Source organism: Mus musculus, chromosome 6 (genome assembly GCF_000001635.26).
Source record: "Mus musculus strain C57BL/6J chromosome 6, GRCm38.p6 C57BL/6J".
NCBI lineage: Eukaryota > Metazoa > Chordata > Mammalia > Rodentia > Muridae > Mus > Mus musculus.
This window is the reverse complement of record NC_000072.6, coordinates 57,724,823-57,739,708: the sequence shown is the minus strand read 5'-3', so window position 1 is coordinate 57,739,708 and position 14,886 is coordinate 57,724,823. Positions and strand designations below refer to the sequence as shown.

General features: G+C 39.9%; 1 protein-coding gene across 1 annotated transcript in view; it reads right to left on the bottom strand.

The window, feature by feature from the left end:
* Nucleotides 1–259: 259 nt before the first annotated feature.
* Lancl2 (LanC (bacterial lantibiotic synthetase component C)-like 2) overlaps nt 260–14,886 on the bottom strand; it is a 36,995-nt gene continuing 22,368 nt past the window's right edge. The window contains exons 6-9 of the mRNA NM_133737.2: nt 13,110–13,292; nt 7,337–7,513; nt 5,620–5,692; nt 260–2,053 (exon numbers count right to left, since the gene is read on the bottom strand). Coding sequence (NP_598498.1) covers nt 1,959–2,053; nt 5,620–5,692; nt 7,337–7,513; nt 13,110–13,292 — 528 coding nt within the window. The 3' untranslated portion in view covers nt 260–1,958. The remainder of the gene's footprint in view (nt 2,054–5,619; nt 5,693–7,336; nt 7,514–13,109; nt 13,293–14,886) is intronic.

Genomic DNA, 14,886 nt, shown 5'->3' with positions numbered 1-14,886 from the left:
TCTTCTTTATGGTGGGAGAAGGTGATATGACAAATTCTGACTATTCAAGCATCCATGGAACACTACTCTAAAGGCTTTCAAATAATCTCTTTCTCAGAAGGAGGACAGAACTTGCTGGTATTGCCACATGCCTGCTTGCATTGTTTTGATCATAACTACAGAAGCTAGCTGGTGACCAAGAGATAACAACCAAGATAATCACAGAACTACCCACTTTAACACTGTTGAACTGAAAAAGAAATGAGAAAATATTAAGACTCCATAAGTCATCACCACAAAACTGTCTTTTATTAACAAAACCAAAGAACCCCAAACACTTTTTGTGAACACTGACGTTTTCCCTTAAGATTTCAAAATGTTATTTTGTGTGTACATATTTTAAGCTTTCCAACACATTTAGAGTACAGTTGTTGACATAGTACAAGCCTAAGAAACAAAAGTGAGATGTTCTTAAATTTAATTTTAAACATTTATAACTCTGAAATGGCCATAAGTGACCCCTAAATCCTGGTTCACGTGCCATTTCTCCTTTACCTCATGGGATTGGGGCTGCAGCCTCATGGGATGCACAGCAGCACATGTAGTGGATATAACGAAGGAAGTCAATGGCGTCACTGAAATGCACATGTGTTGATACCTAGTGGTAAGCAGGAAGGTGTCAATCCACCTGTCTTAAAAGGAAATCTGTAAAAAAAATCATCTCCATTTATTCTATGGTCATTTTATTTTTCCCTCAGCATGTTGGTCAAAAAGATAATAGTATCTACCAAACAAGTATAAGTAAACATACTGGGGAGAGTCACTACTACTGCTGCTACTCTGAGGGCCCTTGGCCAAAATCATGGCCGTACAAGTTCCACATTGATGCAGGTTTACAAGACGGCCCCAGGTGCTTCCTTCAGGAAACATATATTAATTTCCCTTACACAATAAAACATGCTTAGGAAATCTAGCCTACTTGTACCACAAACGACAACCAAACTCTGAAATTTATGACAGGATTTCTAACGCATGTGAGTCAAAATTAATGCCCTTAAAAATAATTTTAAAAATTACCCAGATAATAATTGTCTTATTTAAAATATTTTGCTTCTTACATGTATAAATTCAGCTTAGAATTTATTTTATCACCTCAAACTGGATGAAAAATAAGGAATGTATTAATTTCAAATTTATAATAGTTTACCAAAATGTGAAATAAATTTTTGAAGGGCTATGGATAGATCTTTCTGGCATTACAGCTACTCTGTTTTATATAGTAATAAGCTATTCTGAAAACAGTAAGGAGGTATCTGTTTTAATAATATGTATCTGAGTAAATGTCTCAGAATTCCTAATGCTTAGCCATTAATTACATTGACCACAAGACACACAGAGGGAGGAGGTGTCAATTGTGCCTTCCTGAGCTCTGCAGTGCACACTGACCTGCCCTTCATTCGGGTTTGGGAGGCTGCCTCTCACGCATGCCCATGGAAAATGCTAACATGTATTCTCACAGGATATCTAGATCTGCTAGCTGATGGTCAAGACAGACATCACACAACTGTTTCTGTGTTGATAGAGATGATACCCTAGTTTAGATACTATATACAAAAATGTGTGCCTGTCACCTTTAACACTCACATGTGCTCAGCTAAGAGTTCATGTAATGAGTGTGGCTTTTCTAGTTATTCAATTTACACCTATAGACAAGCACCAAGAAACATGCACACTAGAAGGAGCCTAGAGATGAAGGATTCAGATTTCACACCTTTAAGGGACACGCTGTCACAGAATGCTGATGACATGATTTCTATCGCTCATGCTCTAATTGGGGGTCTTTGCAACAAAGGGGGCTTGTGAAGGTTTCTGTCCTGTCGTCTTCTTCTTTTAGGGTTTACAGTGGGTTCTGTGTCAGGCACTAATCAATCAGGTGGCTTTTGGTCCAACGGGTATGTTAGTTGTCTTTTTGCACCTTTTTAATCCTTCTGCAAAAAGCCAAGTTCAAATGCTGGAAACCGTGCTGTCTCTGGTACCAAGATGTCAGAAAGGAAGTGAACAGCACCAGCCATACCTGCAAAGCAAAATGTGCATCTTTTAGGAACCACACAGGTTATTGAATAAAGCAAAGTGATATTTAATCTCTTCCATTACCAGGGGCTGTAAGGACATAAGGAAAGTACCATCATCAATTTAAAATGACATCAATAAAAACAGCGCTTATGCCGGGCTCGGTAGCGCACGCCTTTAATCCCAGCACTTGGGAGGCAGAGGCAGGTGGATTTCTGAGTTCGAGACCAGTCTGGTATACAGAGTGAGTTCCAGGACAGCCAGGGCTACACAGAGAAACCCTGTCTCAAAAAAAAAAACAAAAAACAAAAAACAAAAAACAAAAAACAAACAAACAAAAAACAGCACTTATACCATTTGTGTGTGTGTGTGTGTGTGTGTGTGTGTGTGTGTGTGTGTGTGTGTGTGTGTGTGTGTGTGTGTATTCAGGCAAATGCATGCCACAGTGTGAGTATAGACCTCAGCAAGCAACTTCAGGAGTAAGTCCTAAGTCCTTGCCTTCCACTTTGTCTGAGACAGGGTCCCCATTGTTTTCTGCTGCATACATTCCAGTGTGGCTGACTGGCAAGTGTCTGAGTTTCCTCCAGTCTCACTTCCCAATTTCTCTCTAAAACTGAAATAATACACCTGAGCTACACATCTACACCTCTGGGTTCTGGAGGTTTAAGCTCAGATTCTAACACTTGTATGACAAGTAAGTTTATCTACTGAGCTATCTCCTCTACTGCACTACTCTACGTTTTAAGACATGGCTTTTGGATTCTTTCCTTGCATTTGAAATGTTAAGGTGACACTGCAGCATCTAAGGATATAGATCTTGGATGTGGCTCAGTATTACAGTGCTTATCTAACTGGTGTGAGGGCTTGAGGACCATAATCAGCATACATGATTTAAAACAAAAAAGCAAAATAAAAATGCCCTGAGGAATTTAAGAACATTGCCAACTATATGTCCAAAAATGAAACTCTCCTCTCAGGGCTTTTATAATCTCCATCCTATTTTATATATTCTTTAGCTTTGAAGAAAGTAATTTTTAATTAAGTGCAGTTTGTTTATGTCAACAAGGTCGGGCACTGAATAAACAGCAGCTATTGAAGTTGACTGACTGAGACCTTGGGGGGTCTGGGGTGTGAGCTTCTTGTCCTCGTGGGCCTCCAGGCCTATGTGTCCACCTCAGTCAGAGGAATTGACAGTAAAACTGTCCCCTGTCACAGTTTCAGTTTGCTTAGCTTTTCTTTTGCCACAAAATTTGCACACAAACAAATACATAAATCATAAGTATTCTTTGAATCTTGACAACTGTACAACCTGTATAAAACAAACGTCTGTTACAGTCTGGATCTACCAGCATATGTGGGTCTATGTGTTCCTGCACTCTGTGTCCATTCTGTCATTAGAGGTATCTAACTGCCATAGATAAGCTTTGTCTTTTTCAGAACTTGACCAGGATGGAATCCGTATGCAGCCTCTGGGGACCGGCTTCTTAAGTCAGATTCCTGCAGCTAGGATCTGATTTATGGCTGCCAATAGTCTGCCCTTCTTACTAAGTACTGTTTCTTTGTCAGAGTACAGTCAAAGACTGTTTATTTTGTTACTAAAGAAAATTTGGGTTGGTCCTAGCCTTCCCTGAAACTTTTTACTTGAAGAAAGTGTTCTAGAAGCTTAATGAATAAAAGAATCCCAGACCTATTAGAACCCATCAGAATCAGAAAGTTGCCCTTAATGCCCTTGAGAGGACCCTAGAGAGAAGCCTCAGAACAGCTGGTTTCTGGATTTCATAGGCAGTTGCCAGGCCCACAGAATGCTGCCTGTGGCAGAGTGGGTGCTCCTGGAGGACATCAGATACTGTTCAGTGTTCTCTCTCAGTAGAGCTGTCAGGCTTCTACATAAGAACTTGGTTAGTAGTTACTGCCAGTTCTATCTGCCATGCATTGGTGAGGCACAGAGCAAACATGGTCAGTTGACTTCCTACTGCAACCCTATAGGTGGAACAACAATATGAACTAACCAGTACCCGGGAGCTCTTGTCTTTAGCTGCATATGTATCAAAAGATGGCCTAGTCGGCCATCACTGCAAAGAGAGGCCCATTGGACTTGCAAACTTTATATGCCCCAGTACAGGGGAACGCCAGGGCCAAAAAGGGGGAGTGGGTGGGTAGGGGACTGGGGGGGTGGGTATGGGGGACCTTTGGGATAGCATTGAAAATGTAAATGAGGAAAATACCTAATTAAAAAAAAAAAAGAAGTTCAACTGTGGAATTTTGACCCACTTTACTTAAATTTAATTAAATGTGGGTCAAAATTCCATATTTAATTAAAGTTTCCATGTTAAAGTTGAATATTGTCTGATATAAACATATCTCATGTTTATATTTTTCTGAGACAGGGCCTCAATATAGAGCCTAGGCCAGACTCATACTCATGAGCTAATGCTTTTGCTACCAGTGTGATGAGATTACAGGCAATGACCACCATGTCTGTCATATATTTTTGTTATGTAAACAACTAAAGATTTTATTCTGAGAAATATTTTTCCTTATGACTTTAGCTTATACAGAAAAAGCATTGATAAAATCCATTTCCTATCTACATGATTTAAAATATTTTTTTCCTTCTGAGGTTTACATTGGGATATAGTTATAAGATGTGGTTCTAAAGTTATTATCAATTTATCCTAATGCTATAAAGTCTTGGCACTGTGGGTTATAAGTTACCCAAAACACACAAGTGCTTGTGTGCACGAATACACACACACACACACACACACACACACACACACACACATATACACACACAAAGTATTTAGGAGGCCAAATGTATTGTTGCACACCTTTAATCACAGCACTTTGGAGGCAGGGGCAGGCAGTTCTGTATGAGTTTGAGGCTAGCCTTATCTACATATCAAATTCCAGGACAACCAGGACTACATGGAGAGACCCTATCATAAAAAAAAATCAAATAAACAAACAATAAGGATCTCTCTGTCTCTAGAACTTCAATTATAATTATAATAATATAGTATAGTATATTCTTATATACTATATTTATTAACTGGGAAGATTTAATAATTGTTACTTTAACTAATGGTCTTGTTTTTGCCATTAGTAGAAGTATTAAACACCCTTTAACATTCACTCTTATTTTTCTAATTATTAATATTCAATTACTACTTTCTATTAATATTAGATACTAGTAATTCTTTATATAATTTAAAGAATTAACTGTATTAAGTATCTACTCAAGTTTCCCATGAACACATAGAATATTTTATTTATATATACAATATCACAGAGGAAATGCAGAAGAATAAGCATACTATCTTTCCCCCATCCAGTAAGCCTTCCAGGCTTTGTCTGCATATGTACTTCATACAAGTTCTAAAACTTTTGAAGATACTTGCAGGACCAAAATATAGCAAGAACAACAGGCTTGCTATCATTGTGTGTTAGTTCTGAGGCTTTACTCAGGCAACACCAAATGTCCTCATGCTAGTCCTCAAAGCACGGAAATCAGTGCTATTAAACCAAGTGTTTAAATGTACAGTTTTATTTTATTTTTCACACTCTTACCTTCAAAGAGGGAATAAGGTCTGTCAGGAATGCGGCATCCATGTGCTCCGTAATCTAGACACCACTCTGCAAACTAAAAGGAAAGACGCATCTTTTTAAGAATAGAATTTCTAAGAGGCAATGGACACTTTAACGAGTTTAAAAAAAAGAAGAAGAAGAAGAAGAAGAAGAAGAAGAAGAAGAAGAAGAAGAAGAAGAAGAAGAAGAAGAAGAAGAAGAAGAAGAAGAAGAATTGAAGAGGGCTCAAGACATGGCTCAGAGATCAAGAGCAGCTGTGCTCTTCCAGAGGACCCTAGCTTGAGTCTAAGCACCCACACCAGGTGGCTCACAAACACCTGAAATGCCATCCTTGATGGGAACTGTCTCCTCTGGCCTCTTTGAGTACTTACACTTATATGAAAATTCCTACACACACACACACACACACACACACACACACACACACACACACAATTAAAAACATTAAAAATAACTTGGAAAACAATAACTAAAGAGCCAGTTTGGGTAGCAGTGATTCCAGGGCTCTGAACTGTACTGTATGGCCAAACCCCCCTAGAAGGATGAGAGCTAGAGACCTTTCCTTGCCGGTTTCTTTCGCTGTAGGTTATATTTACCTTAAAACATTGTAGGGACACCTAGAGAAGAAATGCACAGTAACTCAACAGCACCCTGTTCCTTCCAAGCACCTGTTCCATCTGAATAAAACTCCCTGGCTCTGAACCTGTCCTCAGCCTTGGCTGCCGGCTTCCCCTGGCCTGGGTTACTTATGGAGAACATGCTCAGCATTCCTCTTTTCCCCAGTGTCCTCACATCTACTGCCTTATAACGGTTGCTGGAACAATCCTCCAGTGTGGAAAGATCTCAGCCCTTAGCTCTCTACTGTACTGGATCAGTACAATCACAAAGCTTATATTTCTCCAGTTTGAGCCAAGTATTAAGCAAAATGTTCAATAAATGACTGGTAGTATTAAAGACCCTGAAGAATGTCATAGTTAAAGTAACATTGGAGAGGCAAAGATTTCCTATGCAACTTGCCCATGGAAAGTACATTTTTGGTGAAGGAAATAGGTAATAACAGTTTAGCCTCCATTCTGCTGAGAGGGAAGAATAGTGCTATCTAGTGAAGTATGCCTGAAAGTGGTATAGGATGTGACAGGGAGGTAGGGAAATAGGAAAGGGTCAAGGCATGCAGACTACAGAAACTCGGAGACAGGAGGGTAGCTTTGACATGCAGTTTAATGGGAAACCAGTGAAGGATTTAACTAGGAACAACTGTAGAAAGTATGAATGTTATATCAATTAATTCTTAAAACATCTTTGGTAATCATTTTCTCCCCCTTTTTTTTTTTCAAATAAGGAAATTGAGGCTTGAAGAATAAATGTGCTTTAAGTTCACGGTCATGATTGTTCTTGGCAGCAGCAAACCAAGGTCCATCTGTGCTAGCTCAGACTTTTTCTCAAAAAACAACCGAACAAATAAATAAGTGCTGTACTCTGACCAGACAGTATGATTCCAGAACCTGTGCTCTTCAGAGCAACCTTTATGTCTGCTACCTTCACCTCACAGAGAGATACAGAGGGCCCAAGAACAAGGCTGAGCTAGAAGAAACAGATTAACCAGAGCCTGGGAGGAGTAGGTGCAAGGAGGAGGAGGAGTTGCGCTTTTGGAATCTGTTCTGGGAAGCTCAGGAGCAGTGTGGATTAGAGGTGTCCTCACCTTACAAGCTCGATAGAGATACTTCTTATCCTGCGTCAGGCGATAAAGGGACAAAAAGGAATAGCCATTGCCAGAGGTTCCATGGCAGATTCCATAACCTTTCCGGAGCAGACCTCGCTGCCAAATCACATCGCTACACTCCATGGCCTCTTTCAAGTATTTTTCCTCCTTAAAAACCTGGAGAGAAAGAAACCGAAAACAGTGTTAGCAGACTGTTTTGCCTTAGAGTCAGAAAAATACTTCCCCCTTGATTAAAACACTATACATTATGAAACAGATAAGGCATTAGGGTTAAATACACACAAGAACCTCTCCACCTAGTCAGGTCTCTTCTCGCAGTGAGTCTCCCCTCCACAGATCCTCCTTAATCCACCAGGCCTAGCACTGGTGCCACATCCAGTGTCCAGGCCTACCTAGACTGGCCACCTGTGCCTGTGAGGCAACCAACCTTTCAGCTCCCCCCAGAACCTGCCCTGCCTGCCTCTGAACCCACATGCCCTTGGCACAACACCTGCAACCTCTTTATCCACCCAGATCTACCTTATACTCAAGGCTTGAACCAGGGCTCACATCTTACCTACCATACCAGTCTACCCTGTTCAACTGACATCACTCCACCTAACTCATTTTCAACCTTTAAGCACAATCCCACCCCCACATTCTCTCTTCTGCTCCTACTTATTCTATCCATATCAGACACAGAACTAAGAAAAGAGGTCCCCATGCCTAGGTCACATTCGAAAAATTACGAGCAATACAAGAGGTCACGCCAGCATCTCCTCTCCAAAACCATCTAGTGCTGTGGAAATGTTTGCCAAAGAGAAATACCTAGATAAGCCATAGGTTACAGATTTAAATGAATAATAAATAGATGTTTTCAAAAAATTAAATGAGTTTAAACAAGGCATAAAAATAAAAGCAAATCACTTGCAATACAAACATATATCAAAAAAAAAAGATTATCCATCTACCATGACTAAGTTGGCTTTATTCTTGAAATCCAAATGGTTCAACATACATAAGTCAATAAATGTTATAGACAACATAAATTGACCTAAATCAAAAAAAATTATCATCTCAATATAGAAAAGGCCTTTGGCACAATTCAAATGTGTTTAAGGCTAACAGCTTTGATTGGATCACCTATCTGGGGACTCCTCCCAGGAGAAAACTGAAACTCCCTTATTTAGGGTGGGGCCTTGTGAGATTTCCCTATTCGTGATGGTATGTCAACTTGTATTGTCATTTTTCATGTCTTGTTTAGGAGACCAATATTGTTGAGACTTCATAGGTTCAGATTTTCTATCATATATACAATAATTATCCTGTAGCAGTTATTCTACCACCACTTCATGGTCTTCTCTGAGTGATACATTCAGGGGTTGTACTGCAGATATATATCAGTTGCTGTGGGAAGCCCCATAGAGATTTGTTCTCTGAATTTGAACAAGTTGCATCTTTCTGTAATGGTCAATACTGCAAAAAGATTTTTTTCTTTTTCTTTTTCTTTTTTTCTTAATGAGATGAGAGCTATACTTGCCTGTGAGTAGAAGAATAAGTATTCAGAATGTGTTTGAAGATTATACTAATTTAGAGAGATGGCAGTATCGAGTTCTCCTCTAGGGTCCTTGGCTTCACCAGTGCTGGGTAGTGGGCTAGTTTTACCATGTCAGGTATGAATTCCTTCCTGTGGTAATTTGCATAAGAACATTTCCTATAGGCACTGGAATCTGAATATTTGCTCTCCAGTTGGTGGTACAGTTCAGTGAAACTTGGGAGTTATGGCCCTGCTATAAAAAAATTCATCACTGGGATACACTTTGAGATTTCTAAAGCCACATGGGTTCCTAGTTCACTCTCTGCTTCCTTCTTGCAATTTAAGATGTGAGCCTCCAGTTCTGCTTCAAGCAGTGTAAGTGCTGCTCAATGCCACATACCCTTGTCATGATAGACTATAAACTCTCTAGAGTCCTAAGCCAAAAAAAACAGTCACTTCTGTAAGTATAAGCTGCCTTGGTCATGGAATTTTATACGGCAATAGAAAAGTAAACTAATATGAGGCCCCTACTTTTCCTTTCCTCCTCCACTGTGCACCATACTCCTGACTTGGCTTCTCATTATATCTTTTCACAATACTTTCAGAGTTAACAGATTCCTAGCCAAGAAAGAAAAGCAAAAGCATCCTATTCCTCAAGTGATTCAGATGAAAACTGGTACAAAATCAGATACAACTCCAAGAGAAGACACTGAAAGAGAAGGAAGCAAGAATTCACACAATGGAGAGACTGAGGTTTAAACTGAATCATGGTCATTGGTTCTAGTAAATGAAGTTTAACATTCGTAACCTGAAAACTTGGTCATGTTTAAATTGTGGTTGTGGTATGTCCAGTAATCGAATTTATTCTCTCAAAAGAAAAAAGAAAAAGAAAAAGTAAACTGACATAGAAACTAGTTCTAGGTTTTTGGGGATATTTCTGTCAAGAACCTGACTATACTGGTTTAATTTTGTTATTGTTGTTTTGGCTTATTTGTTTGTTTTTAGGAATAATGAAATCTTTGGGACTCTGTACTAGAAAAGTGGTTGAATTCTATAAGCAGGGCTTTTCAGGTTGTCCTACCAGGAGACTGACTGGAGAGAAAGGAAGATTGTAGCAGGAGGGCCCAAGAGGCTCAGGAAAGAAGCAAGAACTGTAAGAGCAACTAGGCTCCATACATGCTAGTGTATCTGGTAGCACCTATCTTGCCTCAGCATGAAGAGGGTCATGAGAAAGGGCGAATGGGAGCAGCACTGACTCAATAATAATTCGGAGTCAGTGGTGGTTGCAAGCTGTCAATTCAAGCGCTCTTTCTTTGCCCAGGGATTCTCATTTGTCTTCCTTCTCCTTTCTTTTTCCTTCTTTCAACCAGAGAGCCTGAACTCAGACTTTTATTTACTAAAGCCACGTCTTCAAGGCTTTGACCACTGTTTTTAGAAAACCTTAAATTTATATAAATTGTATGAATCCCAGATCATTAGTCTCAACCACTGCTTTCTCAAAAAACAGAAACTAAACACCAAGCAGAAGCACATTTCCTTACAGTTTTTACACAGCCTGCTCTTCATGGGTAGCTAGGCACAGCTCTTGTGTTTCCTGGTACAGCACACAGCAGTCCTTAGTAACTTCTTTCATGTAAGAACAGAAAAGTGATGGACTACTTAGGTTGAAATGATTTCTCACAAAGCTTTAAAATGTACGAAAGTAAACCAGCTGGCTCTCTCCGATATCTCTCTAGGCATGGTCATCTCCAATCCTTCAAGTAGCTAGGAGAACAAAGTGCTAACTTTTCTTATGCTTGTATTTCATCTTTTAATGCTCTAATCTTTGTTCCTTGTCCTAGCAATTCCATGGCATCTTGTCCAAAACTGACAACCTCTCTATGAACATTAATTCTCTAGCCCACCATCCTTTTCTATTAAACCATACTCTCCTTCTAATACTATTTGTTTCTAGATCATACACAAGCCTTCCTCCTATAAGATAAACCCATCTATCCATTGCTTGTTTTGTACAGATTCTTTCTTCTTTCTTATACATGCCTTTTCTTCTTAGACCACTTGAACTCTCTGTCATTGATATCCCCAAGTTCACCTGGCTAATTTAATTCAGTCATTGGCCCAGAGAATATCTGTATCTCCTCATATAATTCCAAGTTGAAGGCCAAGTCTAGCAATTTCCACAAATGACCATGTAGGCCTTTATGGTCTCTGTGGTTATGTTCTCTCGATCCTTTCCCATGGCCCTAAAATGCATGAAGGCCTGTTCCTCATCCTCCACAGCCTCGTGACCACCTCCATTCCTCATTCTTGAGAAGCGAATGTTTCATTTGTTATAGAGTGATTAGTTCCGAGCAATGGGAGAAGTATATGCCCCAGAAAGAGAGATTGAAAGTAAAGTAGAAGAGACAGCAGATCAGCTTCAGGGCAACAGCAACCATCAGCACACACAGGGAATAAAGGCCTGGCGATGACCCAGGACCAGGGAACTGTGTCACACCTCCCCTTACATAGCCATGCTAGACCTGGCACTATCTGTCTATCTGTCTGTCATCTATTTAATTATATATCATCTGGTATCCATCTACCTACCATCTAACATCCATCTATCTGTTTTCCCTCAGTCTCTCTATCTACCTATTCATCTATATGTATGCACTAGGAAATATGTATACACTTATTATTGTCCTACTTAACTAGCCATTCATACATTATTTTGATAAAGAAGCTGTGTGCTCTGCAAAGAAATAGCTTAACTTCTTTTCTGACTTGTGACCCTTTACTCTCTTTTTCTGCTTTATAGTGACTAACACTATATTGAAAAAAGCAGGATAGTGAACAGCTCTGTCTCAGTCCTGATTTTATTTATTTTTGCTTTGTGTTTCTATGGTTTGTTTTATTGTTTGTTTTGAGATAGATTTTCTTTCCATGTTACCCGGGCTGGCCTGGAACTTACTATGTAGAATTAAATTCACAGAGATCCCCTGACCTCTGGCTCCTGAGTACTGAGATTAAAGGAGTATACCACCATGACCAGCTTGCTCCTGCTTTTAAATTAAGGAATGCTGATACTGGAAGAGCACTGAAATGGTTATCCAATACAAAATGGTCATGCAAATATATCTGTGCTTTATTTTCTAACTAATACCAACTCCTCAGCTGTAATATAATTATCTATCATAAAAATGAATGTTTTCATGTGGCAACTTTCTAAAGGACAGAGGAATTGTGCAGAGTGTGGTCAAGGGATTGCTTTCTGAATTTCATTAGCTTAGCCACTGAAATTTCCTTTGGTATAAAATGGAGGTGATATTAAATAAACAGAAAGATTACTAATAATAAAAAAAAAGCGGTCAGGCCCAAAACACATATACAAGTAGTGTCATGTAGACTGAACACACTGTTATTTATATACTGGGAAATATATATACATATATCAATAATTACAGAAAAAGAGGTCAAGGTCATAAATTTGAAAGAAAGCTGGAGATACATTGGAGGGGTTATAGGAAGGAAAAGGAAGGGGGTAAAATAATGTTATTTTATAATCTCTCTCCCTCCCCCCTCATTTAAATAAATAAGTCAGATTTGTGGGATATGCTTGTAATCCTGTGCTGGAAAGGTGGAGAAACACTGATCCCCTGAGCTCAGCAGCCAGCTAGTGTAGCATACTCCGGGCAGTGAGAAATCCAGAAAAAGTGAGATGACTGGTTCCAGAGGACCATATCCAAGGCTAACCACTGGCTTTCAATACATGGACACACTTGTGTACACAAGCATACGTGATCACACAATGCACACAAATGCGCAGATAAAGAATTAAAACAGAAAGTGGAAAGTGAGGTGGGGAGATGGGTTAGTCGTTAAAGCATGAGTCCTGGAGTGCAGACCCCCGGGATCCATGTGAAGCTGCTGAGACGGTGCACATCTGCAGTCTCACCATTCCTACCCGGACACAGGAAGCAGAGAAAAGAAACGCCCCGGAAGCACAAGGGCCAGCAAAACCATACTAGACCCTGCTCAAACATGATGGAAGGCAAAGACCAACACTGAAGGCTGCCCCTGAGTCCATTCGCATGACTTGGCACATGTCTACTCACTCTAACAGAGATGAAAATTTAAAACCAGTTTTCAGTATACAATTGAAGCAACATGAAAGCATGAGAACTATGACCGACTGGAAGCTCAGGATAAGAGAGGAGCACAAACCTGGAACACCTGTAATTTAGGAGCACTAACCTGGTATGCCTGTAAGAGCACGTGGATGACTCCTGGAGCACCATGGCACCAGTGGACCAATCGATCTGTTTCATTGCTTAATGATGATGGATAATTTCCAGATCGGAATTTTTTATGGCGCACATAATCAATGCTGGGTTTCACCATTTCGGTTAAGGTTTCTTGGTCCACTTTTGCTTCTGGCTTTAAAAACACAAAAAGGGAAAACAATTTATTTTTCTGATTTTTTTAAAAACTATTATAGTATGGCCTTCAGAGAAGCTGCTGGTCCCAGAGAAATAGTAGGAAGGCTACCGAAAATGAGGATGGTTCCTCTTCCTGTTACCCCTTTGCACTTGAAATAATGCAAGTATAGTACATTCTTCATGTGTCTGAACTGAAGGTTTTCAATAGATCACAAAGACTTTGGGAACTGAGAGGAGTCCAGAGTGAAAGCTCAGTGACACAGGAACAACAACAACACATTATTAAATCAGTGTTTCCAAAAGGAGATTGTGGCCTCATCTTTGGGGTAGAGGCTGTATTGCCCCACTGTGAGAGAGCAGTGGAAGTGTCTGAAGCACAACATAGTGATCCCATGTGCCTTGTAGAATGTCCTCCCTTTGCTCTCTTTTTGTTTTTTGTTTTTTTGTTTTTTGTTTTTTGTCTTTTGTTTTTTTGGTTTTTGTTTTTGTTTTTGGGGAGGGGGTTTCAAGACAGGGTTTTTCTGTATCGCCCTGACTATCTTGGAACTCACTTTGTACACCAGGCTACCCTTGAACTCAGAAATCCGCCTGCCTCTGCCTCCTGAGTGCTGGGATTAAAGTCGGGCTCTCTTCTAAGCCAGGCTTTCTCTGCTCAAAACAGAACGTTTCTGTTTATCAAGTCCCAATTCCTTTCGTAGCTAATAGGAATTACTGGAAGGAAGAATCTAACAGATTCAAACGCTCCTTAGAGATGTTTGAAGAAGCCCCTTCCTCTCCTACGCTGGCTTCATCTCAACTCACATATACACCTGCTGCAGACACTGTGGTACATGTATGTCATTTACATTCCCCCAGTTCTGTACTGTGCAGGAGAAACAGTCTCTGCTCCTCGGCCATCTGTGTGGTTTTCTCTCCTACATTTTTTAAACTTATTTTCAGTTCATATCTTTTCATTTTGAGTTCCTATATGTCTCCAAGTTCTTTCCAAAGAACTAGAATTCCTGTTCTTGTTCTGTATTTTTGAAAAAAAAAAAAATTGGTAAGAAAGCTTTGCCTTTGTAGGGGTACTACAAAAACGAGCTTTCATTTTCCAAATGTAATTAGAAATATTTTCATATAGACTCTACTGACAGCCTTCTAACTGACAACCAAGAGCTGGGATGACCCCAGGACATGTATTAGGGCACAGAGGCTACAAGTTGTGGTGTGGCACAGAGCATAAGTACACAGAGTTCTCACCCCAGCCTCAGCACACCATTTAGCCACCTCTGTAAAGGGAGCAAGCCAGCTCTGTCACACTACTTAGCTATGTCTGCAAAAGCTGGCATGCTTCTAAAAACAGCAGTTACTAAACAGCGCTTCTATGCATTTCACCTTAAAAGCAAAGAAGTAAAGGTCACATGATGAGTATGTCTCTTAAGGAATAAAACCAACGTATGCATGTAAATCACACAACCTCCATTAAGGAGTTCCTACTTCAGTCAGCAGGATCAGAGCAGAAGGAAGCTGTGGGTGACAAGCAACTATGCTGGTACAAACTATACACAGAATGTACTTTTAGGAATTCACTGAAGTAAAGCTAAGTTAATTAT